Source organism: Rosa rugosa, chromosome 5, assembly GCF_958449725.1.
Source record: "Rosa rugosa chromosome 5, drRosRugo1.1, whole genome shotgun sequence".
Taxonomy (NCBI): Eukaryota; Viridiplantae; Streptophyta; class Magnoliopsida; order Rosales; family Rosaceae; genus Rosa; species Rosa rugosa.
Window position 1 is genome coordinate 9,663,541 of NC_084824.1, and position 25,058 is coordinate 9,688,598.

A 25,058-nucleotide genomic window follows, 5' to 3' on the forward strand; every position below is an offset into this window, starting at 1 on the left:
AAAAAAAGAAAAAAAAAAAGGGTCGCGTAAGAACCGTATAGAAGAATGGCAAACTTGTAATTGACGGAGACAGAAAGGGCAAAAGGGACACTTCATTTTTCATGAACAGTGCACCGAGCTTTAGATATAGGATGTATAAATAATAATAATTTCCCTCACTCTCTCTCTCAAACTCTCTCAGCAAGCAATCCATCTTGTTCTGATATCCAAACCCTGTGATTAAGCCCCTAGAGCTAGCACTGTTTGACTGCAAGGACGGTTTTCATCTGTTCCTTGAAAGAATCAAACTTGGCTGGCTGGCACCCAGATTCACGCATTTCATCAAAAAAAGTCTATTGCTTCTTTCATCTGTTCCTTCAAAGAATCAAACCATTCGATTTCATTTCACATCAATCTACTCGATTCATTCCCTACTGTTGGTGAGTACTACCTTGGTTATTTACTTATTTTTGTTTTCAATTTTAGTTAGAAGCTCTTGGATTGTTGAGTTGAGGGGCCTGATTCGATTCTAATGCTTTTGCCATATCTTGGCATGTTGCTGCTGTTAATTGCCTTTTGTTGACTTTGTAATTTCATTTATTTACAGATTTTTTGTTTAGGCAAATTGTTCCAATTTGTTCTCTTTTTATTTAATTCGTCTCTTGCATTCAAGGAATCAAGGCTTTACGGCTACGCTGGAGCAAAACCTTCAGAGCATTGGAGCAAACGTTGATGATTCGGAGCATTGGAGAGGCAGTGGTCATAGGAGAATTTTGGCCCAATTATAAACTCGGTTGGAGGCCCAACCAACCAACCGAGTCTCTCTCGGTATACCGACTTTTATGGCCGGTAATGGTCGTCCATTTGACGTACCAAACTAGTCCGGTACGGTAGGTGGTATTGGGCCTGCGACTCCGGTACCGAACCGAGCCCAGCCCTAGTTTAATTTTCTCTTGCTGATCAAGATTGTGGGCCGGACCGTGGGCTTGGCCCATAAAGTGGGTCACTTCCTCCTGCAACAAAACCTATAAAACTTGTATAGGGTTTATCAGATTTTAGGAGGCGCCAATACTAAAACCCCAAAAAAATGAGTTCCCACTGCATGACGCCGGAGCCACTCTCGGCCTCGGGTCGGAGCTCCGAGAAGATGAGCCTGCCGACACTTCAATCCAAGATGAAGTGCGACCCGGAAGGCTACGAGACGGAGCTCCTCCTTGTGTACAACCAATTCAAGTCGTCGCTGGAGCTCTTCAAGCAGCAAGCCGATCTCGGATTCAAGTCCGTCACCGGCAGCGGCGGCAGCGACCCCACCGTCGCCAAGGACCTCGCCGACCGGGCATTGTTTCTCGCCCACGTCACCCCCTTTTACCCGGCCCAATTGGCCCAATTCCCCTCACAGCTCTCCGAGTTTCTCCACTCCTCCGCCCGAACGCTTCCCTCTGGTCTCAGATTGCATGTTGCTCAAGCTCTCATTCTTCTTATGAACAGAAAGGTATGAACTTTATCAGAATTGAATGGTGTTATTTATTCATTTTTTTTTTTCGATTTCAATGAATGTGGAGTATTGGAATTAAAGGGTGTTATTCAATGTGTAGAAAGGTTGGAACTTTATTATGAACTGGGTTTTGATTGCTGACCAAGTTTTGGAGTATAAGAATTAAGTTGCTTGGTAGACTAATTTTTGGTTTTGATTATAATGTGTGTGCTTTTTGGTGGGTCTTCTAGATGGTGGATATTGCAGACAATCTAGGTTTGTTCATGGAGATACAGACTTATGGCGATAAGGCTTTAAAGACCCTGGCATACAATCATGTCATACATAGCATAAAGCGAATGAATATGAAGCATAAGAATGAAGCTAAGAATCGGGTGCTTCAGAATGTCTTGTTTCGGATGCTACAGGTGTGTGATAATGCATTTTCTTTCTGGACGTTCACAAGCTGCTGCCATGTGATTGTTAAAAATTCAGGGGATTGAGTGCTTGAATTGGTGAATGTTTGTGTTCTTTTTGTTTTGTAGCTAGAGGATGAAACAAAAGCAAAGAGAGCACTTATCACTCTACGTGAGCTTCACCGGAGAAAGGTGTGGTTTGATGAAAATACAGCAAACGCAATCTGCTCTGCATGTTTTCATCCATCGTCGAGGTGCTCATTGCTCTTTTGTTATTTTCCGTGTCATTTCCAATCATGGGGTTTAAGCGATAACATTTTTTGTTTGAATGTCTCAGGATAATGATTGCTTGTCTCTCATTTCTGCTTGATTACGAGAAGATTGAGGAGGAGGATGATAGTGATGCGTCAAGTAGTGATGAGGACACTCCTATTAAATCTCATCTAGCCATTAATAGAGAGGATATATATAAGGTCAGTTTTACTCTATTAATGAGCATTGTTCTAGCTAGTTTGTATCATGGTAAATGATACTTCAAGCGTTTTACTTTGATGCTTGTACATTTACCACATGCTTGTTGATAAATATGTATACTACAGTATCCCATCTTTTCTAGGTAAATAGGATGAATTTCATTATTTCTTGCAAATGGTAATTTTTTTTACAAAACTAAAAATGAAACTTCTTTCAGGCGCACCATAAGGGTACACTTGCTAGCAAGAAGAAAAAGAAAGCAAAACTGCAGCGTGCCATTCGTAGCCTGAAAAAACAGCAACGCGTAACATCAGAAAAAAGTACTTCAAATTATCATACGCCACTTAATCATTTGAGAGATCCACAGGTTTGTCTATTTTTATTATCTACATCTTGCTTGTCTTCTTTCTGTGATTTATTAAGGATATTTAAGATCTCATTCTCCACAGGAATTTGCTGAGAAGCTATTCTCCCGTCTTCAAAATAGTACAAGAGTTGAACGCTTTGAGGTAAATAACTATTGATGTTTTACATTTGTAGAATTCAAAAAGTACACAGACATGCTTCACTTGTAGAGAAAGTTATTGCTCACCATTATTGGAACACTATCATATTTCAACAATACCTGTAAAGAAGAGATTCAATTACAAACCACTTTGTTGTATAACAATTCTGTGTTTCTTTTCTTTCTATACAGTTATGTAGTTTGTTGTAACACTGACACTGGAAAGTGCATTTCTCATTTGTTTTGACTATTATCTTATGTTTACTGAAGGTCAAAATGATGATGTTGAAAGTAGTTGCTCGAACTATTGGGCTTCATCGCTTGGTTCTGTTGAACTTTTATCCTTATTTTATCAACTACATTACGGTATGTTATCTGACCTATTCAATGAATGTCTTTTTCTCTTGATAATCAAATTGTGACTTTATTAGTTTCGCAGCCTCATCAAAATGGTGTCACTGAATTACTCGCTGCAGCAGTCCAGGCCTGCCATGATATGGTGAGTTAGCTACTCCTATATTTGATTGGACCTCAGTAGAAGTTTTTTTTTTTTTTTTTTTTCCTGTCCCTTCATTAACTTAAGTCCCACTTCTATTGGAAATCAAGCATTATTTAAATTACTTGTTAGTCAGTCGACTCAATTTAACTTCGTGTACTTGCTTATGAGCAGGTTCCTCCTGATGCAGTTGAACCACTTTTCAAACAAGTAGTGAACAAATTTATAGATGATCGTGCACAGCCAGAGGTTTTACTTCATAAGTGCTATCTTCTTTCTTTCTTTTTTTTTTTTTTTTGCCCTTCGCAAGTCCCCTGTCTAAATATGTGATCACTTTCTTTTGGCAGGCCATAGCTGTTGGACTGAATACAACAAGGGAAATTTGTTTACGAATGCCTTTGGTAATGACCTATTTATATAAATTTTGGTTCTGGTATTATCTGTATTTCAGTTGAGGTTGCTAATCTAATGCTATTAATCATGGGTAATACCATATTCAGTCATTCTTATTTCTACTTGATGCATGATGCAAGGCTTTCTGAATTATAATTTGTTTCCTGCAACTAGTTGATGACAGAAGATTTGCTGCAAGATCTTGCATTATATAAGAAATCACATACAAAAGCAGTGTCAGTAGCAGCCCGTTCACTTATTGGCTTGTTCAGAGAGGTCCCTTCTCCTTTTCCTCTTTATGCATGAGCTAGTGATTGCTAGTCATGCCTTTCCATGAACCATGGTTGCATAGAAGACTGACTATTTAGTGTATGTACATGCAGCTTAACCCCTCGCTGCTGATTAAGAAGGATCGTGGTCGCCAACATGTTGACTCAAAGGCAAGGCCAAAAGCGTATGGAGAAGTCAATGTACTTAGAAATGTTCCTGGTCTTGATTTACTAAAACATGATGATGACAATGGGGAGAGTGATGATGATGATGAACCTTCAGTAAGGGGCACTGATGAGATGGTAGCTTCCAGTGATGATGAAGGCTTGCAAATAACCAACACTGAGAGTGGAAGTGAAGATGACAACATGATATCTGAAGATGGTGATGAGATAGATGAGAATGACAGTGATGTGAGTGGTGATGAGGATGAGGTGGAAGCGGAGGATGAAGATGAGGATGAGGAAGAGAATACAGAGGATGAGGAGGAAGAATTTGACAATAATGATGCCAAAGATGGTGGATCTGGAGTAAAAGAAAACATAGCAAAAAAGAGGAAATTTGCTGATTTTGATACACAACTTAATGATGCTGAAGCAAGTCTTAGGACTTTGAAGAGATTAGCCAAAGAAAATATGGGTCCTGCTCCATCAGACTCGACAGATGGTTTTCTTTCTAATGAGGACTTCCGGAGGATTAAGGAATTAAAGGTATGTCAAGAATAAGGCAGGCTGTAACTTTAGGATGTGGAGAACATCAATGTTTTGTTCTGCACTCAAAACATTATCATCTCTTGTCAGCTAGCAATATATTATGTTGTTTACTGTTTGATGTTTCCTTTGTTAGGCAAAGCAGCGATTGGCTCAGCAGGGGTTGTTGAAAAAGAGCTCAGATGCGAAGTCAACAGCATTCAAGATTCCCACTTCTGATGAATTAAGCATTAAGCGAATAGATCCTGCTAAGCTTGAAGTAAGTTTTATATCATTATACTGGTATCGTATACTTTCAGTTTTATCTACATGTTGGCTTTAGAGGAATCTGCATTTGCATTAAGAAATAATTCATCTGAAATAGATATAATAAATTGGACAACTTTTGTAAATGTGCTGGATTGTTTTGAGTAGGGAGAGTGAGAATATGTTTCTAAGAATTAGCAATTTTATCAGACTGTAAGTAGTAAAATATGACAGGATCAAATTCTAAATTTCCTAGTATTCAAATTCATGCTGTTTTTTTATATATTTGTATCATTTGCTTTGCGTATACCTTTACCTTTCCTGCTAGCAATGAAATTATTTGTACCGCTGTTTACTTTCATTGACCCAATTGAACGTCCACTGTGTAGGTCCATGTAAAAAGAAGAATGACCAAGGAGGAGAAGCTGGCATTAGTGAAAGCAGGGAGGGAGGATAGAGTTTACATGGCTAGAGCTGCTGTAAAACAGAAGAAGGTATATTTACTGCGATTCTTTGAAGTTATCATGTTTTAGAGTTCTACAAGCATCTTCATGGCTTTGAACTTTGCCATTTAGTTCCTGGATCCTACTATGGCTATGCACCCATTAATAAGTGAATAACCACTAGGGCGCCTATAAGGATGTGAGCTTGATTTTCTTTCAACATGTTGATAAATTTTGCAGTCGGGAGGCCTGAGCAATAAGCAGAAGGAACATAAGAAGGCTATGCCACTTGTTGCAAAGAGGGCAAAGGTAGCTAAATCTCGAGTGGCAAAACGCAAAAAGCAGCAGCTTTCTGGCAAAAATTTCCGAGGGAAGAAAGCATGGAAATGATCCAGAAAAATCCAATTTTCTTTTTGTCCTACTTCTGTTTTGGTTCAAGTAAATTTTACTACTTATTTTGTTAGAAGTACATTTTACATTTGAGATGAAGACTTCTCTGCGGCTTGATCGTTTGTTGGGATTTGCCCTTTACGTAACCAAAAACAAACGGATAATAGATGTTTAACAATTCCAAATAGAGGAAAACTTATGTCAAAAGTCAAATAAGCGCTGTACTCTTTTAAAACGTCAAATAAGCGCATTTCTGCCATTTCAGTAGCTCTTTCTCTCCAGCCCCTTCTTTTGTGCTCGTGGTTAAAGTAAGGGCATTACTAATCAACAGTGGAATATGTTCTGTTGATCAAGAAAATTATCATTACCAAATCAAGTAGTTTCTTTTTTCTTATAGCACAGCCTACATTGAACTCAAATTTAGAGCAAGGGGAGCAGTTGAGAAAATGGGAAGAAATCAAGGGGAGTATGATCAAGCTCGAGATGCCTTTACTCTTCAACAGAACTTGAGGGCGTATCACTGCTCTGGCAAAAAATATCAGGAATTCCATCCCAATTGTTTTTCTCCCTAGTTTCCCAATACCCACCCGTGTAATTATAACAACCGTCCTGATCTCTTTGAAACCATCTTGGCTGCCAGCCCCTCTCTTGCAACTTCCTCGCCTGCATCATGGCATTAGAAATAGATGCTCTTATTACTAGTGAAAGAAAATGAAGGAATTTATAACCATGTAAATTGCATAACTAGAGATGTGACATGACTTTGGCTGCACTTTCAGTCAATTCCCAATTATATAGGATCTATAGGTGAATGATCAAATTGATCCAGAAGAAAGAAATAAAAGAAAATAAGGGGGGATACCTGTCTCTGTAGCTGTTCAAGTCTTAGTTTTTCTGCATTTGCCAATTCATATTCACCATTTTCTAAATGTCTTTGATCTGGCCTCAGCCTCGAGTCTGTTGGAGGCAATTTCTCCAATAGTCCAGGTGTTAACTCATTCAGGGATATTGCGAAGGAAGAGAAATTATATCTTGTCTTGGTAACGTAGTTTTCCCTTTCCCAGAGCAGCACAGCCTCTGTCATTGGATCATAACCCTTTGGTTTTGTAGTTGGATCTCCTAGAACATAGTACATTGCCTCATCCCACTTCCCCATCAACATTGCTACTTTCTCTCCAGTTCGATTGTCTTGAACAAATCCATGAACCTAGAATTTCATGAATAAGGTCAGATGTCAGTTTATTAACAGCAATGGCTGAAATGAAGTTGGCACCATTGTAATTACTAGTAACTACCTCGCAATACAACTCATTTGAAATACAGTACAAAAAGTAGCACATGGTAGAATTTCCCTACTACAGTGAAATTAAATGGACTTCCATGTATTTAAAAAATTTACTCAGACCCCCAAACATCCAGTAGTATTTCTTTAATTCCATTCTGTGCAAACACATGCAGTGTAAACTAAAAGTAGAGCGAATGCCCTGCAATGATCACAGAAATGGCCAGAGAAAATGGGTTCCATTTGGTTCCCAGCGAGTTGCTTAATCATGGTAAACTGATTTTAGTCCTTAGGTAAAAACAATCTAAATCATCACATTGATTGTTCGAGAAAGTAGTCTAATATATTCCACAGAGAATTAAATAAGCCAAATTGGACTTATGCACACAGTTCTTAAAACACTGGGGATGTTGAAATTAACCTCGCTGTAATTCAGACAGTGCTAAGATGTAATTGTAGTTACTCAAATATATTTCTTCCTAAATGGACCAGAAAATAAGACACATGCTATACACCGACGTGGAAAAAACTCTATTAGGACAGATGAAATCTGTGATGATATTTTGCCATCATCCTTCCATTAACAACCACAAAACTAACCTGATGTGGGTTTCGGTCTATGATAGACTGCTCCTTGAATTTTAGCTTACATGAGTAATTTCCACTTCCCTTGATGCGCATGGTGCCATAATGGTCGCAGTAAATTTTCCCTAGTATGATATTGTATATGGAAGTAGTGACCTTGCTCCACTGAAATGTTTCCCCATCCTCAAACTGCAAGTTAAGCAGACCCACAGGATCAAGCTGTATAGAACGCCCCCAAAACTTGCCTTTAAGGTTGGAGTCAGCCCAAAATTTCCAATTTCTTCCTTGACAGTGACAGGCAACAATCATTGGGTGGTGACTCACCTGAGTGCAAGCTCTGCTTGTTAGACAGCAATCGGTGTTTTATTAAACTTTTGACATTTGGCTGTGATGCTTCAAATGCAATGAGCCGAAGCTTCCAAACAACAAAAACAAAGAGGAGGCTACTTTTATCTTCTTAAATTATTTCTTCTTAATGGACAGATAACCGTTTGTAAGGATATGCTACTAGACAATATTTAAAACTGTCAGCATGCACTACCTTTTCAGAAAAGAAACGAAGTCCTTTATCCGGGTAATCAGCCTCATAGGTCTCCCCCAGGAGAGGATTGAAGGGTTTGCACTGCCGACCTTCTGTTGATGCATAACCAGATACAGCAAAAGCTGCAACGTGGAGAATTCTCATCAAGTCGTTCCCCTGCAATGAATGAAATCCAACGAATTCATAAAATTCCATCAAAGTGGACTTTTTTTTGTCTTGTTCTTTTCTTTTCAGTTATTCTCATCTCTCTTAACCTTGTTTCTTTAACCTCATTGAACATGTTTTAGCTGAGGCTTCCATTTGAATACTATGCATCTCACTCCACCCTAAACCCTAAACCCCAACCCCAAAACACAACAGAAAGAAATTATATGAATGCAGACAATCTAGATGATGCATATGGGAAAAATAGATCTGCAGATCCAAAATTAGCGAAGAAAACAAATCTGTTCAGCAAATTCTCTGTCTTGCAATATATAATGCATAGAACTGAAGGTTCCAGAAATAATTAGTTTCTAAATCTTAAGCCCAGCATTAATATCCGCTCACTGTATAACTTAACCAGACGAGTATTCCTTTAAAACTGCTTTGCAACAATAAAAACAACAGCTGGAAACCTAACCTGCTTTCCCCATTCCAATGCTCGATCTACCAAGTAGGAATACTCCAGATCTTCAAAGCACTTTTGCAATGAAGAGAGTGGTTCATTAAAATAAACAGGAAGACAAACTCCAGATAAGTCCTTTCCAATATTGTCCTTGATAATTGACCACAAGCCAATAGGCTTATCTTTCTCCTTTGGTTCTGGCAAATTATCCCTCCTTTTCACAGATGGATATTTAACTGTCATGATCTCCTGAACTGCATGCAATCGATCAGAAAAGAGAGAATCTCCACCACCGTTTCCCAAACCATCCCTACTCCGATAGGAAGCACTTCTTAAAGCATCTGAAGACCAAAAAGATACATATCAAATATGTTCCATCAATCAATCAGAAAGGAAAGAATATATATTGTGTGGGAAACCATTTTCGAACCTTCTCTACTCCGATAGGATGCACTTCTTAAAGCATCTGAACACAAGAAACATATGCATCAGTTTATGTTCCTTCAACCGATCAGAAAGGAAGGAATATCTATTGTGTGCTAAACCGCAAACCTTCTCTACTCCGGTAGGATGCACTTCTTAAAGCATCTGAAGACAAAATATCATAAGTATCAAAGTATGTTCCTTCATCTTCATCTGTTTCAACATCTCCTCCGTCTTGACTTTCATTTTCTGCATCAGAATCACTTCCACTGCCCTCTGACATGACGGAATAAAAATCTGTGGCATGAAGAGAACAGAAGATGATCAAATTTAATAATCAAGAACATAGTGGATACTTTTGAAATAGTCTCCAAAGGAACATGGAATCAATTTTAAACATTGAGTTCAACAAAGAATAAAGATAATGGAAATGCAAAAGACAACTAACCACTATGTCTCCTATTGCCCTGACTGCAGTATGACTCACGCTCCTTTGTTTCGTCCACTACTGTAGTTTCCAGCTCTATTTTCTCTGTCTGCAAAACAAAAATTTAACTGGGTTTGACTTTTCACTCTAGCAACTAGCAAGCATCCACCCATATGGATGCAATGTAATCAAAGCCAAATTTGAGCAAGGAAATGCATGCCATAACAATGACTGCATGTATTTGAATTTTAACCAGAAGAGGATGAGAAATACCTCCAATTGTCTCAATGTGTCTAACAACATAACATGTTTACTCTGAAGAGCCTTCAACTTGTTTTGCAGCTCTGAGACTTCTAAAAGCATAATTGACTCACAGTCTTTGATAACAGGCTCACCAACTCCCTCCTGTGCCAATCTTAATCGTAACTTCTCTGTTGAAACAACTATATCTTCTGAAGGCACTAAATCATTGCTTGACAACACTCTGGGGAAAAGATCTTTAGCAGCCAGCAATGCCTCAATCCATGCAGCTCTGTCCTCTCTAGATAAACAACGCAAGTGAAGAGTTTTAGTTCCTGTGAATATGGAAAGCCTTTTATCATCTGATTTGCTGGCACGAATTGAAGAGACCTGTAAACCAGACCACTTCAAATTCAGTAACCAAAAGGAAACAGGTCAAAAAGTAGAGGTCATGAGCATAGATTTTCTGAATTGTCATGCAAAGCACACAGATGAGCAGTACTGGTATCAAAACTTAGGAGAAGTTTGGTTTTGGTGGTTTTCACAAGGTAACTTCATTTCTTTTGTAACTTCTATAAAAAAATTACCACAAAATAAAGATCAAAATGTCTCTAGCCATCTGATTATCGATACATATGCCATCAGTCTATTCATGCCTCACACATCATATTGATTTAGCTCATTTTATCAAACCACCTCATGAAAACTGAAAATCATAGCATATTAAACTTACTAGAGAACCAAAAACTCGAAAGAAGACGAAGCCATATAATCTTACAGTATAGTTACTTCTCATTTCTCATTTACTAAATATAACATCAGCACCAACTTTAGCATAACCAATACAAAACACAAATTTACCACACAGTAACACAGTGTTAAAAGTGAAAGCCAAACCTTCAAATGCACTTCGCCGAAAGGCTTGCACGGCCTCCTCGCCGGCAAGCCAAGCCGATTTCTATTCCAATTAGCCTTCTTCATATACATCAACGAGTCCTCTCCGATCACCGTCACGCCTTTCTCTCTGGCCGGGCTCATCAGAATCTTGTCCGGTCCATGAACCTTGTAATACGAAAGCACGCCGTCTTCCAGCAGAAACCACCTCGACCTCCACCCCTTGCCGTAGTTCACCCACTTGTACAGAATTCCGGCGACGCCTCCACTGACGCCGAACACCTTCGAATCCCTCGGCTCGCAGAACGTTTCCTCAACCTCGCGTTGCGCCGCGGCGGACGAGGCTCTGTCCGATTCGGTCCCCGCCGACGAGACCTGAGCGGAGTAGCTCGGCTTCGAGCCGTAGCTGACGTTTCGAACCGGAACCGCCGCGTCGAGTCCGAGCTGGTAGTGACCGGACTGCTTCGCCGTGACCGGGTCGGCCTGGTCCCGATCGATCGAAACGGGAGCAATGCAGCACAGTGGGTTCATATTCTCACCACCACCTCACCATTCAAATCAACCAAAAAACCTCGCCGATCAATCTAACTCCCATCCAACGCTGATCACGCGGCTCCGATTGACGGAAATGTAGCACCGGATCGGAGTCCAATGCCCGAAGCCAAAACGCACCGTTTCGATTCCAAGAGAAAGAAAGAGAGAGAGAGAGTTATGAAGGACGAAGAAGCGAGCACTAAGCACTGCGCCTAGGCGTACGCAGATCCATTTAAGACTGCTCTGCTTCAAAAAAAAAAAAGTAAAATTAAATTTCTGTTAGGAGGGTAGGTTAAACACTAAAAATGGCCTAGCGAAAAGAAAAGAGTATTCAGTGTATCGAAGTACAGTGATAAGAATGAAGGGCCAGATAATATTAAGTATAATTTTTTTGTATTAAAAAAATAATTATTTATAAATATCAAAGACTGAGATCTACTGATTTTACTATCTGATTTATTTGTATCGCTCGTGTATGATGGAAGAATTTTCACTTTTTCAGTGGTGTAAAATTAAAATGATTAAAAAAAGAAAGGGCGGGTATAAATGTGGTTTGGTTTTTGGGTTTTTGTGGGGCGTAATTGTGGAGGCGACAGCTAACGTGCGCAGGTAGTGATTGGGTGGGGCACCATATGCCTTCGGTGGGGAGCTATGAACTAACGGTGAGGTTACGGTTGTGCCCTTGGGATGGGGACAAGTGGTGTACTTTGGCGGGGGTAGTTTTGGGAGGATGTCTGAAGGCGATGAGTGAGCGACGGACCGGGGCGTCAGTGTGGAAGTGACATTGGAGATTCGAGTGGAGGAGAGAAGGAGGGAGGTGTTGGGTGTGCAGGAGGTGCATAGTGGGTGATGGAGGTGAGGGCAGGTGTGGGCTAGTGATTGGATGTAAACCGTGTTGACTTATTGAGCTGCGTTTTGGAGCTTTTGTTTTTTTGTCTGTATTCCAAAATGATGTATGATGCTTAGAACGATATTTTTTTTAATGTGTTTGTGCTCTTCTGTGTTTACCGTGAGAAAAATTCTTCCATACTGCAGCCGCACCGCCACAAAACTCATGAAAAATTTCTTTCATTCTGAAACTGTCTATATTTTTTTTTAAGTGTAATATCCAAAATACCCCCTATTAAGGGTCTGATTGATTTACCCGTACCACGTGTTCCTTGCGTCTGCCGTACGCAAGACTTTCTCTTACCATGATAGAATATACAAATGCCTGTTTGAGAGACATAAAATATGGATGTAATATTTGGTATTTTTGGATAGGTGAGCATTTATAAATCCCTTCCATAATGCAATAAATTCATCCATTTAATTCCAATCAAATCCAATTAACCCCAACTTTATGGCAATGCCAAATAGGGCGGGAGCTTGTTTTCCATTTCGAATTTTAGTCAGAGCAGGGAATATTCATTTTCTGTTATATGGACTTAGCCAGAGACTTATATTGGGTGGACTATAACAGTAGAAATTTGGCTTACTATCATTCATCAGTTTTAAGTTAATTTCAATTCACTCTGTATATTAGGATTAGGATTGAAATACCATTTCACTCATATATCAGGATGGAAACACTTTTGCAATCCAAATTTACTCACTTACCTCTATGCTTTTTACACGTCCTATCAAATTTTCAAATATTAAATTTACTCATTAAACCTCACTAAAGTTCCTCAAATAACCTCACTCATATAATTTACAAATAAACTAAGATCTTTATAATAAAAAAATTTAGTCATTTCAATGATTTAATTACTATATAAATCTTAATTACATCTCCATTCCTTAATCAGACAACATAAATCTCTTATCCAATAAAAAAAAATCAAACACAAGGTATTGAGTTTTAAAAATTAATAAAAATAAAATAACATGAACTATTATGTGATTTTTTTTATTTACTTTTTCTTTTTTAGCTGTGCAAAAAAAAAAGATTAATAATTTTTTCTTAATGTTTCTCTATTTTCTGTACCTCATGATTAATTATTTAAATATTTTTTATTTTTTTTTATTTGCTAGCTCTGTTTTTGTTTTTTTCTTCTTTTTGCAAGTATAATGGATAGATTTAGATTTAGGTCATAATACAATTTATTTTGTTCTCCCTGACCAATATGCATATCATACATTTTTATCTTAGTCATAGTTTTATTTCTTATTAAATATATATGAATGCTTTAATGAGTATGTAGTGAAATTGGAAAATGAAAATAGATAGGGAAAATAATAAAGAATGCAATCTAATATTATTGAATTGGAAAGTCTAGAGAAAATAAATATAACAATTTTTTTGGTATAATTATTGTCCTTAATAGTCATTTTATAGTAGGTTATATATGTCATTTAATAATTCATAATAGAGTGAGGTCAAGTGAGCAGATTTGGAGGTCCCAATAGAAACTGTCTTTTTGTAACTTTATTTATTTGTTCATTATCAAATTTTATTATTAAAGGATCGATCCATAATCCATTGCTTACTATCCTTGTTACTCTAAGACTCTTAACACATGCATGTCAAGCTAGGTATAATATGATCTACATAATTACTATGTCAGCAGCTAAATCAGCAATATCAGCCTCAAGTTTGTTCTCATATATCAGAGGAGATCTGCCTGGAAAACGACCTTCGCATATATTAGCTTCAGCGATAGCATCATTCATGCTTTCCTCGGCCGACTTATAATCATGTTTAGTAATAGATGCATTGGTTGAGTCAATTTTTGTTTTGATTACTTTGTAATCATCTCTACATTTGGTTAAGCGTTGGTCTCCTGGGTTATGCGCAATCATCCCCTCGATCTTGTGTTGGGTATCAATTGTGGCTTTCCTAAGTATAACATTAGCCATTATGCGGGCTAAGCCCTTGACATCTGCACCGGCACTCTCAGGGTCCGAGGTAAGAGCAGAGACACAGAGATCGCGGTGTGGTGTTTTGTTGCATGTATGCTCAATAAGCCTGAGATCGTTCGGCAGGAAAACCCTGCAATGGCTAATGGAGAGAAACACAACATGAATGAGACATACGAAACTTGCTAGACGTACTGAACTCTTCATCTTGGATTATGCACACAAATTTTGTAGGGGGTTTTGAGAATTTGTTGATAGGTTTGGTGAAAGTGTGAGCATTTATATAGCCCAAAATCAGAGACCTAATTTCTACAAGACTGAATCATGAATCAAATCCTTTAACCCTAGCCTTAATATACTTGGAAAATAAGGAATCAAATACTAATTGCCATTCATTGAGGTCTGACCGATTAGATTTTGCAATGTTTGACTAGTATATTCATAAACAACTTTTGAATATATTAGTCAAGTCAATGTTGATCGATAAAAGGTATAAAATTTTTCAATATTGATTTCTCATAAAACTCAAAGGAAAATCTCAATCATTTTTTATGTGTGGTAAGCGCAAAAGTAAAAGTAAATTTTTAGTATAAAAGGAAAATAAATCGTTACATTATTGAAGGGAATCATTTTCCTTTCTTGTTTTCCTGAAATACTTAATTATGAAACTCATGATTGTTTCCTTAGCACTACCCTGGAACAAAATGCTTGCCCTTGATTACAAATAAGGTTAATTGAATTCCTTGCCACTAGTTGAACTGACAATGATAGCTGACAGAGATAAGCAACGCAAAAATAAGTAGATAGTAGTCTTGGCAATGCTGAGTTGGAGACAAATGAGTGTGGCCCGGATTTTCTACGTGCATCAGACGCTATGGAAATTCATAAAAATTCAAATGTATCCCTTGTATCTTGTATGGCTTCTATAGCATTGAGCATGAGTGCTTCGTATATATATTAGTAAAAATTTCAAATTAAGTTTTCACTTCCGAGATTCGAGTTTGGTAAGAATTCCATTAGTAAGCACATCCAAAAGCAGCTGTTAATCAGGGATTACAGTCGATGAGGAAGTCCATTTTGGTCTGCATTCAATCCTGGTCCCCATAGATTTACAACAACTTATGGTTCGACACAAAATCTGATATATAGCTCCAATTTTGGAGTTGTTTCGATAAGAGCCTTCATCCATATGTACGTGACAATCAAATTGAGCCTTCAAACTGAACGGTTGAGATGTGAAAGTATGATCGAAAAGTTGGTCTAATGCCCTATCCCTATAAAAGACCAAAAAAGGGATTCCTTAGTGGAAGGGCCCTGTATATATATATAACGTTTCTTGGGTGCGGACGTCCGTACCTAAGGATTAGGTACAGATTTCCCATTTTTCCCCACTTTCCGATCACACATTTACATCTTAACCGTTCAGTTTTTAGGTCCTAATGTATAGATCATCTCTACAAAATTTCAGCTAAATTGGTGATCGTTAAGGCATTCAAAACTGCAATTTACAACAATGAATACGAACGGTTCCTGTTCGACATATTCGGAACCGTTCGTATTCATTGTTGTAAATTGCTGTTTTGAATGCCTTAACGATCACCAAATTGGCTGAAAATTTGCAGAAATGATCTATACATTAGGACCTAAAAACTGAACGGTTAAGATGTGAAACTATGATCGGAAAGTGGGGAAAAATGAGAAATCCGTACCTAATCCTTAGGTACGGACGTCCGCAACCAATAACCCCTGTATATATATATATATATATGGGGAGGAACAAGAGAGGACATCCTTACTTTAAGAATTTAAGAATTTTTTACTATTTTACAATAGATATGATCTAATTCAATGATTTCAACCGTTGATCTTTTAGATTCATATGCAAGAATTATGTCTACAAAAAATCAACCAAATCAATGAGCTATTTGCTTGATCAAATGGACGCAACCTCCTAGTGGCAGGATGAAATTGAGTGTCGCCGGATTTATTTCCGTGCGGCAACATAGTGGGAAAGCTGTGCTATTTGTAATAATGCATGCTTCTTCGTAATAGAGTTATATTTCCGGTGTGTCACCGCTATGTCAAAGCAAATAGAGTAGCCATTTGTGCACTCTTTGCTAATTGATGCTTGTTAGAATACATAGATTTTGTAGAGAATCTTGGTATTATTTCAGGATTATCTTTTTATGCTTATTGTAATCCGGGGTTTATGCTCTACGTCCCCTCCTTGTATTCTGCAATTTCATTAATCAAGGCTTGAGGGCAGCTGCACCCTTTCAAAAAAAAAAAATCAACCAAATCCATAATCATTTGGTCACTCAAAATTGTGTAAACAAATGTAGTCCGTTAGATAAAATCATAAAATTAAAACGATAATTGTGCTAATCAAATGGTTAAAATTTTTCCGATTTGGCTATTTTTTTGTAGGATTCATGTGTGTAGGTAACTAAAGAATGAGTAGGGATGGCATTTTAACCCATGGGTATGGGTACCCGTGGGTAATTATTCTGTTTGGGTATTTTTTCACGGGTATGGGTACCCGTTTAAGAATTTTGGGTGGGTATGGGTAGTTCATGAAATACCCATTATAGAAACGGGTGGGTATGGGTTTTACCCACGGGTACCTAAATTTTACCCAAACCCTATTCACTCTTCTCCTCTCTGCGATTCTTCACTACATTTTTAATGTGTGAGCCCGCATAAGAATCGACTTCACTCAAACACAGTGGAGGCTTTAATGTGTGCTCGTGATTGGATGTGGAGTGAGATACGAGATGCTCCTAGCACATTAGAGGATGATGTTGATGTTGATGAGGAGTTGCCATGAACAATAGATGATGATCTTACTCTACTTCAGAGGATGCAGGGCGACATTGATACACCCAGAGGAAGAGCACACTCTTCACCTTTATTTTAGTATATAGGATTTAGATATTAGAATTCTCATTTTTGTAATTTTTTTCTTGTAATCATTGAAGTTATTTACTAACTTAACACTAAAGTAGAAATATTCAGATAAAAAAAAAACAATAATGTAGTGGTAGATGTTTGAAGCAAGTATAACGAAAAAAAATTATAAATAAATAAAAAAAAATTGCCCATATTGAAAACGAGTGAATGTTTGTAGAAAACGAGTGAATGTTTGTAGTGGTAGAAAACTAGAAATGTTAAGATTAAAGAAAAACAATAAAGTAGTAATAAGTATCTGTCAATAAAAAAAAAATCCCAGCTTTTAATAGGCTAAAATCCTTTAAAAAAAAACACTGAGAATTGAAAATGGGTAAATGGGTGGGTATGGGTTTTATCCATTTAGAAATGGGTGGGTAAATACCCATACCCACGAATTATTTGATGGGTATTACCCGCGAATTATTATTGGGTGGGTAATACCCAATGGGTACAAATGTCATCCCTAAGAGCAAGTTCACCCGTTGGGTCACCGGGTCACATACTATTCACTGCTTTTTAGTGTATATTTTCATTCTCTGGGTCACGAAATACACTGTGCCCGTGACCCAAGGCACGAAATACATTGTGCAGGTCACCATGGTGACCCAAAGCACTGTACAGGGTGACCTAGGGCACGAAATACACTGTGCTCGTGACTCAGAGGGTGAAATTAACACTAAAAATCAGTGAATAGTGGGTGACCTGGTGACCCAACGGGTGAATTTGCTCTAAGAATAAGCGGTTGTGATTATTAAAATACATCTTAAAAATAAAAACATTCTCACTTAGTCCTCTCTTGATCCTCTCTCTCTCTATATATATATATATATAGCTGGAAATAAAACAACAATTAACAGGGAGATAATGGGAGTAAATATATATTCACGACAATATCTGCACTATTGCTTTAGTAATGGTCGCAATATCAGCCACACTTGCGCTCATAACTGTTAGAGGAGAGCTAGGTGAAAAACCCAAACCATTGTTACATTCATTGACCAAATAGACGGTATCATCCATGGCTAGCTGTGCAGCTTTCCTAGGCTGATTCCCAGTAATTCCATCATGCGCTTGTTTTTCGATATGAAATTCTATGATCGTGCCATAGTAGTCTGCGCATGCAAGTAAGGCTTTGTTACTCGATATAGGTGTCTGCTTAATCAGCTCGTTGATTTCTTTCAGAGCATCCTGTGCTTTGCCCTTGAGTACATTGTCGGACATTATGAGAGCTAAGCCTTTGATGTCTGCATCGGAGCTCTCAGGGACCGATTCAAGAGAAGAGACACAAAGATCGGGTTTCGCGGTTTGAAGGCATGTCTGGCCAATGAGATTGGCATCCGTTGGTAGGTAAACCCTGCACTGAGTTAATGGAAGAAATGAAATTTGGTATATGAGAACTGCTACAGATATTATACTTCTCATTTTAATTTGGCTATGCAAGACAGATCGAAGAGGGTTAGGGTTTGGGAAATTAGTTGAAGATTTATGTGAGAGGTGTGAGTCTCTTATATATTGAGTCTCATGAGCTCACAGTTACACACAGATGGACAAAAAGAGAAACAAATCAAAATCAATGATTTGGACAATTAACAGATCCGATAATCACGTACATTCACCAGATATAAACAATTTACTTATAAATCAAGGATTTGTATTAGATGTTTTGGATCATATGATTTATATGAATTGAATTTCTTTCTAATTTTTTTTTTTTTGGGAAGTTTCTAAATATAGGTTTTCACCTAAACTAAGGCTCTGTTTGGTTTGTGGAAAGGAAATGAATAATTTTCCTTTCCATTGGGAAAGTGGATCCTGGGGTGGGTTGGGGGGAATCATTTTCCACCTCTTTTTCCTTTCCATTGTCACTCCTAAACACAGGAAATGACATTTCCCAATGCCCAAAATCTGTGAAACAAACACAGCCTAAAAGGAAAGGAAAGTTCCATGGATTGCAAAATAAAATTCAATTTATCCAATAAGTATTTTTTTTTTCTTACAATTTAATTAACATTTTACTACGTGCACAGAAAATCTGCAATAGGATTTAAAATTTCAACTCGATATAAATTTTGGTTTGTAATTTATAAAAATTTTGAAGAAAATATGAGTGTCAATTAAAATTTAGATAAATATCGGTACTTAGTACCTCAAAGATATATTCAACTTCAGACATAAAGTCACATTACTGAAATTTCGATAATGATTTCATTAGTTTTAAAGAAATTTATATTTATGATTGCAATAAGACTTCCAATAATAATCCATCTAAACCATTAACCCACACCACAAACTCGAATTAATTTGACATTAATAAACCACACTACGAGGTCAATACTAGAGTGTTATATACAAAGTGAATAAAATTCCGTTAATTTTTAGTGTACAGAAAACACTCGCCATTGCACGCAAAATTGTGGTTTCCTAACGGAGGCATGGATGAGAAGAGCCCAACGTCGTTTTCTTGAACCCAACCCATACGACAAAATCATAAACAAACCCAAAACAGAAGCAAAGACAAATAGAAAAGGCGAGAGGGGTCGTCTCGATCAGTCGGTGCGCCGTTGTTCCATTTTTCCCGAATCATCGAATCCCAGAAAAGCAAACAAATGATGATGATGATGATGAAGGAGTCGATGAGAGCTGTCGCTGATTTAAACCGCCGTCGTTGAAAATGGGTCGCACACCAATCTCCACAACCACCAACTGGTGCAGCAACTCTGCTCTGTTGAGTCGCTTCCGATCCAAGTCTGCGTCACCATCACCATCACCACCAACACCAACACCAACACCTCTCTCTTCCTTCTCTTTATTACCACAACACCTGCGCTCTTCACGACCATGATCCTCTCCCTCACTCCCACTCTTGGATCTCAGCTGCAGATCCATAGTATCCAAACTCAACTTCAATTTCAATCCCAATCTCAATCTTCTTCTTCTCATGGACCCTGCCTCTCGCCCCGCAGTCGTCATCGACAACGGCACCGGGTACGTTTTCTTATGCACACAACTTGTTCGATGATATGTCCCAATCGAAATTTATTTAAATTTTCGATTCAAACACTCCGCCGACATTGATTTAGCTTCGTGTTTTTTTATAGGTATACTAAGATGGGGTTCGCCGGAAACGTCGAGCCGTGTTACATTGTCCCCACTGTAGTAGCTGTCAACGAATCGTTTCTGAACCAATCGAGAAGCACCTCCAAGGCGAGCTGGGTAGCGCAGCACAATGCGGGTGTGATGGCTGATCTTGATTTCTTCATAGGGGATGAGGCTTTGGAGAAGTCTCGATCCAGCTCTACTTATAATTTGAGCTATCCGATTAGTCATGGGCAGGTGGACAATTGGGATTCAATGGAGCGGTTTTGGCAGCAGTGTATATTTAACTATTTGCGTTGTGATCCTGAAGATCATTACTTTCTTTTGACTGAGAGCCCGCTTACTGCCCCGGAGAGCCGGGAGTACACCGGAGAAATTATGTTTGAGACTTTCAATGTTCCTGGCCTTTACATTGCTGTGAATTCGGTACTTGCTCTCGCAGCTGGCTACACTACCTCTAAGGTTAGTATTGGACATTCGACATTGTTGTAGTTAGAAGATGTATTAATGTTATTATATGGATGTTATGGTTAAGAACTATATATGGAGTTTATATGCTATTCGTGAAATTGCCCGTAGGGTTAGTATTGGACATTCAGTGCTCTTGTGGTTATGAATTACATTTCGTTGTGTTTATTATTCAGGTGTTAAAGTTAGGAACTACATAGAGTTTATTTGCTATTCGTGAAAATGTCTGTGGGGGGGGGGGGGGGGGGGGGTTCCGGATTCTGTTGTTGTTTTTCTTTTGGTGCTGTTATTGTTAGGAGAAGTGCTCATCTCTGTGCGTGTATTTTTGTTATTGTTTTGATATATCTTTAACATTTCCTCATAGATTGACCTACAATTTTCTTAGTGTGAGATGACAGGTGTTGTAGTAGATGTTGGAGATGGGGCAAGTCATGTTGTTCCTGTTGCAGAAGGTTATGTGATTGGGAGCAGCATCAAGTCAGTTCCGATTGCCGGGAGAGATGTCACTCTCTTTGTTCAACAGCTTATGCGGGTATGTTGTCTTCTTTTCTCACTACTATCTGTCCGTTGGTCATTATGTTCTCTGGTCAGTCATTAAAATTATTGCTAAGCTAGGATCAGTTGTTGGAACTGAGGACATACTCTAAATCCTAAATCCTATTAGGTTTAAAATTGGAGGGAATTTGGCTAATTAATTGCACTCATGACTAAGTATACTCATGATTTACGCATTCTGTGCAGGAAAGAGGAGAGAACGTGCCACCAGAAGACTCCTTTGATGTAGCTCGCAAAGTGAAGGAAATGTATTGCTATACTAGTTCTGACATTGTCAAGGTCATTTTTACCTCCATGTTAATTTATATTTAGTGACTTGTTTCAAATAGATGTACTATTTCTTTATACCTGTTATAATGAGCTACACAGATTTATATTGCAAGCTCAGATCTTTGTGTATTTCTTTTTATATATTTATCAATATGTAGATTATTAGATGATAAAATCTTGTTTCTCCAATGATTCCAGGAGTTCAATAAGCACGATAAAGAACCATCCAAATATATTAAGCAATGGAAAGGCATTAAACCAAAGACAGGGGCACCCTACACTTGTGATATTGGCTATGAACGATTTCTCGGACCAGAGGTTTGTTTCTCCTTCTAACTACCACCCCTTTTCCTTTTTAGCATGATTTTTACTTTCTATCTCAGTTGACAGACAGAAAAGAAATTAATTTCTTCTCAATGACTGCTTCTTAGTTGTTGCTAACCATTGTTCTGGTAATTCGATCTTGATTTTATTTACAGGTATTTTTTAATCCTGAGATTTATAGCAGCGATTTCACGACTCCATTACCAGTTGTAATTGACAAGTGTATTCAGTCTGCCCCAATTGACACCAGGAGGTCTTTGTATAAGGTACGTGGGCCTTGCAACACATTTTGTGCTAATTTGTTCATGGATAAAATATAATTTTATCTAAGCAATAAGAATTAATATGCTTCATGACTCAAATGTTGTTATTGAGGCGCATAATGGTGTTAATGAATTGTCACTATGGTCTTTCACTCTTTCTTTGGACATAGGTTGAATGAATTTCTTCATTTATGCCTTACTGTCTACTGTATAAGAATTGTTTGCTACAATCTAAAAATTTAAATATGCCCATGTCCGGTGTTTTAATTGTTTAGTTGCAAGCTCCAGACATAGTGCCACGATGCTCTTTGTCTTTTTTCTCATGTGACTTAAATTTGTTTCTTCGTATATGCTTACTCTTGCTACAATTTCATCTAACTATGCACGATCATTCAGTTCCAGTTGGCATTTATCTCCTCCTCTGTGCCCATGTCTGGTGCTTGAATTGTTTTTATGGCCCAGACGTATAGCCCATGGTAGTCTTGCACTTCAGATTTCTTCATACAACTTAGTGATGTAGTCTTGTTATTCTTACTCATATCAGAATATCGTGTTGTCTGGAGGTTCAACGATGTTCAAGGACTTCCATAGAAGGCTGCAACGAGATATAAAGAAGATTGTGGATGCCCGGCTTCGTGCATCTGAAGCTCGAGTCGGTGGAGAACTAAAAGTAAGTTTTTTGTTTTGTTTTGTTTGCATTATGTATTTGTCTATGAACTTGTTAAGTTTCACTCTCATCACAGTCAATGCATTTGATTTTTATGTTTGTCTGGGTCTGCAGTCGCATCCAGTGGAAGTAAATGTGGTAAGCCATCCCATCCAGAGATATGCAGTTTGGTTTGGAGGCTCCGTACTTGCATCCACGCCTGAATTCTTTGGGGTATGAGTTTCTCCTTCTAATCAGTGGCATGGTGATTATTGGCTTATTGCATTGCTATCCTGCTTTCTAGAAAGCTTAAAACCTCATATTCCATTTGTTCTTCAAATGTTGGACCTGTGTACTCTTGTACTTGTGGGCACATATGCTTTAATTATGGTGGCTAATTAGCCAGTCACATATTGGCTGCAAAGCTGCTCTATTTATGTGAATGGTCAGTAAGTTCACCTATAACAATGCAGCGTTAGTGGTGGTCCAGTGCAGCTGCTCTACTATGCAGCTTCACTCTACTGCCAGTAACTACATTCATTTCAACTTCTAAGCAAAAATGGGTATATGATATTGAGTTTCCCTGGTATTAATCTATGCAAGTGTGCCCATTACCCCCTTCTTTAAATTTGTTAAAGTAAATCAAGTATCTTATATTCTCTTGATTAGTAGACTGCTTCTGGATGTCGCTAGACTCTTGCATCCCCTCTCTTGGATCAAGGGTCCAGTCCGACTTGTCCCTTATGCAATTTGCTTTGAAAACTAGTATTCAGAAACTGGAGTGAGCTTAACTGATCAGTCACGAGACAGTTAGAGAGGGGCAGTCTAAACATGGTTGTCACCCATCTTCTCTCCAAAACCACATGCACAGAACCTTTCTATTTCTGAAGGCTCAGCAGCAATGCCGAGCTTTCACCGTTTCTTATGCTTATAATAAAGCTAAAGTTTATTATTTTCCCCTTGCCAAATTTTTGATGTTGATTGAGATGCATCTCATCTGCGTGCAGGCTTGCCATACTAAAGCAGAGTATGAGGAATATGGGGCAAGCATCTGTAGAACAAATCCTGTTTTCAAGGGGATGTACTGATGCACATATCCATTTTGGCTGGATCATGTGCTGGCAAATCCTGATTAAAAATGGAATGCCTTGTCGATTCCACCTCCAACGTGCTCAGTAACTTACCTTCTGGTATTTGCTTGGTTTCATCCGAATGACTGTGCTGTCATGTCAAGAGGTGGTGTAAAATATAGTTACTCGATCTTAACTTTATAAGAGATGTGGGGTTTCTTTTGTAATGATTGTTTTGTTAGGGGGCAATCGGTCTCTTAGAAGCCAAATAGGAAATAGTGTACGGTGTTGATGAATACATGTCCAAGTGGCCCAAAGGATCAGAGTGAGAATCGCGATTTGGGTAGACATGCGAACCTGGCTGAATTGCAGTTTTGGTGTTCAGCTTAGATAGTTGCTTAAGATTATTACCCTTTTCCTGTTTTTTTTTCCTTCAGTTATAATATACACATTTCAGGTAGTTAGTTCAATTCTTTTGGGTTGCATTTGTTGTAGTACAACACTTTCTAATTTGAGTTCGACATATTTTTGTTACAGATTGTGTATAAACAACCTTGTTTTGTTAAATTTATGTTGAGTTTTTAATAAGACATCTTTTTACCTTTTGAATACCCTCGGAAGACATTTTCATTTTCAGGGTCTAATTCCTATAATTATTTTTTCCAATCTACGGATGAGACCATTCTGTGTTTACCAGCTGGGATTCCTTTTGGTCTTGGTGCTTCATACAGTCAGATCAAGAGAAAAAGAAAAGGCCTTTCAACTTTCAAGTTCCAAAGTTGGAGACTATAATTATTTTTCGCACAAGGTGAACTTTAGTTGGAGATTGGTTTCTGATGAGTTTTTGTTTCGCATCGAAACCGAACTTGGCGTTACTCTTTAATCCTTCATAGCACAATGTCTCCAACACCCAATTGTGAATGAACTGTAGTGTTCATGTCAGAAAAATTACTGAAAATGATCATTTGAACTCAATACTACATGACCAAAAAGAACACAAGAGAGCATAACGTAAATCATTTAGATATCTAACGATAGACTATATCAAGTATTCATAAAAAAATTGAATGTATTGAGCGAGTTGCATCACATACAGGCAATTCGACATGACCAGCACTCGATTTTGAATTTTTGATAACACAATTTGCTGGGTGGATATGAAGGTCCCATCAGCCAAAATTTTGTGACTTTTCTTTTTCGATGACAAATAAATACAAGACATTTTTTTTTTCGATTTAAAATTTTGC

At 38.1% G+C, this 25,058-nt stretch overlaps 5 protein-coding genes across 9 annotated transcripts; 2 read left to right on the forward strand and 3 right to left on the reverse strand.

Annotated features, from left to right (window-relative positions):
- The first annotated feature begins 167 nt into the window (after positions 1–167).
- LOC133712838 (uncharacterized) lies at positions 168–5,910 on the forward strand. Of its 3 annotated transcripts, none has more exons than XM_062138958.1 (16): positions 168–419; positions 587–1,471; positions 1,705–1,881; positions 1,999–2,123; positions 2,207–2,342; positions 2,561–2,710; positions 2,793–2,852; positions 3,119–3,214; positions 3,288–3,347; positions 3,519–3,593; positions 3,692–3,745; positions 3,912–4,013; positions 4,121–4,717; positions 4,854–4,976; positions 5,353–5,457; positions 5,647–5,910. In XM_062138958.1, the coding sequence occupies exons 2-16, from the start codon at positions 1,067–1,069 to the stop codon at positions 5,794–5,796; spliced, it is 2,415 nt and encodes an 804-aa protein (XP_061994942.1). In that variant the 5' UTR covers positions 168–419; positions 587–1,066; the 3' UTR covers positions 5,797–5,910. The 3 variants fall into 3 exon arrangements, with proteins under 3 accessions (XP_061994942.1, XP_061994940.1, XP_061994943.1); XM_062138956.1 differs by having other exon boundaries at positions 653–1,471; XM_062138959.1 differs by having other exon boundaries at positions 661–1,471.
- A 224-nt stretch (positions 5,911–6,134) lies between these two features.
- On the reverse strand, positions 6,135–11,609 carry LOC133712837 (oxysterol-binding protein-related protein 1D). Of its 3 annotated transcripts, none has more exons than XM_062138953.1 (10): positions 10,799–11,606; positions 9,935–10,291; positions 9,683–9,770; positions 9,364–9,531; positions 9,242–9,277; positions 8,827–9,152; positions 8,205–8,360; positions 7,679–7,987; positions 6,659–7,003; positions 6,135–6,459 (listed from the first exon to the last, which is right to left on the reverse strand). In XM_062138953.1, exons 1-10 carry the CDS (start codon positions 11,324–11,326, stop codon positions 6,286–6,288), a joined length of 2,487 nt encoding a protein of 828 aa, XP_061994937.1. In that variant the 5' UTR covers positions 11,327–11,606; the 3' UTR covers positions 6,135–6,285. The 3 variants fall into 3 exon arrangements, with proteins under 3 accessions (XP_061994937.1, XP_061994939.1, XP_061994938.1); XM_062138955.1 differs by having other exon boundaries at positions 9,935–10,202; positions 10,799–10,936; XM_062138954.1 differs by lacking the exon at positions 9,242–9,277 and having other exon boundaries at positions 10,799–11,609.
- Positions 11,610–13,858: 2,249 nt separating this feature from the next.
- On the reverse strand, positions 13,859–14,377 carry LOC133711166 (cell wall / vacuolar inhibitor of fructosidase 1-like). Its single transcript, XM_062137328.1, has one exon. The coding sequence runs from the start codon at positions 14,375–14,377 to the stop codon at positions 13,859–13,861; it is 519 nt and encodes a 172-aa protein (XP_061993312.1).
- A 3,624-nt stretch (positions 14,378–18,001) lies between these two features.
- LOC133711167 (cell wall / vacuolar inhibitor of fructosidase 1-like) lies at positions 18,002–18,541 on the reverse strand. Its single transcript, XM_062137329.1, has one exon. The coding sequence runs from the start codon at positions 18,539–18,541 to the stop codon at positions 18,002–18,004; it is 540 nt and encodes a 179-aa protein (XP_061993313.1).
- Positions 18,542–19,605: 1,064 nt separating this feature from the next.
- LOC133709743 (actin-related protein 3) lies at positions 19,606–24,420 on the forward strand. Its single transcript, XM_062135587.1, has 9 exons — positions 19,606–20,104; positions 20,218–20,677; positions 21,069–21,215; positions 21,425–21,517; positions 21,707–21,826; positions 21,988–22,098; positions 22,640–22,765; positions 22,877–22,975; positions 23,749–24,420. Exons 1-9 carry the CDS (start codon positions 20,058–20,060, stop codon positions 23,827–23,829), a joined length of 1,284 nt encoding a protein of 427 aa, XP_061991571.1. The 5' UTR covers positions 19,606–20,057; the 3' UTR covers positions 23,830–24,420.
- Positions 24,421–25,058: the final 638 nt, after the last annotated feature.

Excerpts from the sequence above, each read along its gene's own strand:
- LOC133712838 (XM_062138958.1), top strand. The coding sequence starts at position 1,067 with ATGAGTTCCCACTGCATGACGCCGGAGCCACTCTCGGCCTCGGGTCGG. Across the intron at positions 2,124-2,206 it reads TGTTTTCATCCATCGTCGAG|GATAATGATTGCTTGTCTCT; the intron begins GTGCTCATTGCT and ends TGAATGTCTCAG. Across the intron at positions 3,746-3,911 it reads TTTGTTTACGAATGCCTTTG|TTGATGACAGAAGATTTGCT; the intron begins GTAATGACCTAT and ends TCCTGCAACTAG.
- LOC133712837 (XM_062138953.1), bottom strand. The coding sequence starts at position 11,326 with ATGAACCCACTGTGCTGCATTGCTCCCGTTTCGATCGATCGGGACCAG. Across the intron at positions 9,153-9,241 it reads ATCCTATCGGAGTAGAGAAG|ATGCTTTAAGAAGTGCTTCC; the intron begins GTTCGAAAATGG and ends TTTGGTCTTCAG. Across the intron at positions 6,460-6,658 it reads TTGAACAGCTACAGAGACAG|GCGAGGAAGTTGCAAGAGAG; the intron begins GTATCCCCCCTT and ends GCCATGATGCAG.
- LOC133711166 (XM_062137328.1), bottom strand. The coding sequence starts at position 14,377 with ATGAAGAGTTCAGTACGTCTAGCAAGTTTCGTATGTCTCATTCATGTT.
- LOC133711167 (XM_062137329.1), bottom strand. The coding sequence starts at position 18,541 with ATGAGAAGTATAATATCTGTAGCAGTTCTCATATACCAAATTTCATTT.
- LOC133709743 (XM_062135587.1), top strand. The coding sequence starts at position 20,058 with ATGGACCCTGCCTCTCGCCCCGCAGTCGTCATCGACAACGGCACCGG. Across the intron at positions 20,678-21,068 it reads CTGGCTACACTACCTCTAAG|TGTGAGATGACAGGTGTTGT; the intron begins GTTAGTATTGGA and ends CAATTTTCTTAG. Across the intron at positions 22,766-22,876 it reads GAGTCGGTGGAGAACTAAAA|TCGCATCCAGTGGAAGTAAA; the intron begins GTAAGTTTTTTG and ends CTGGGTCTGCAG.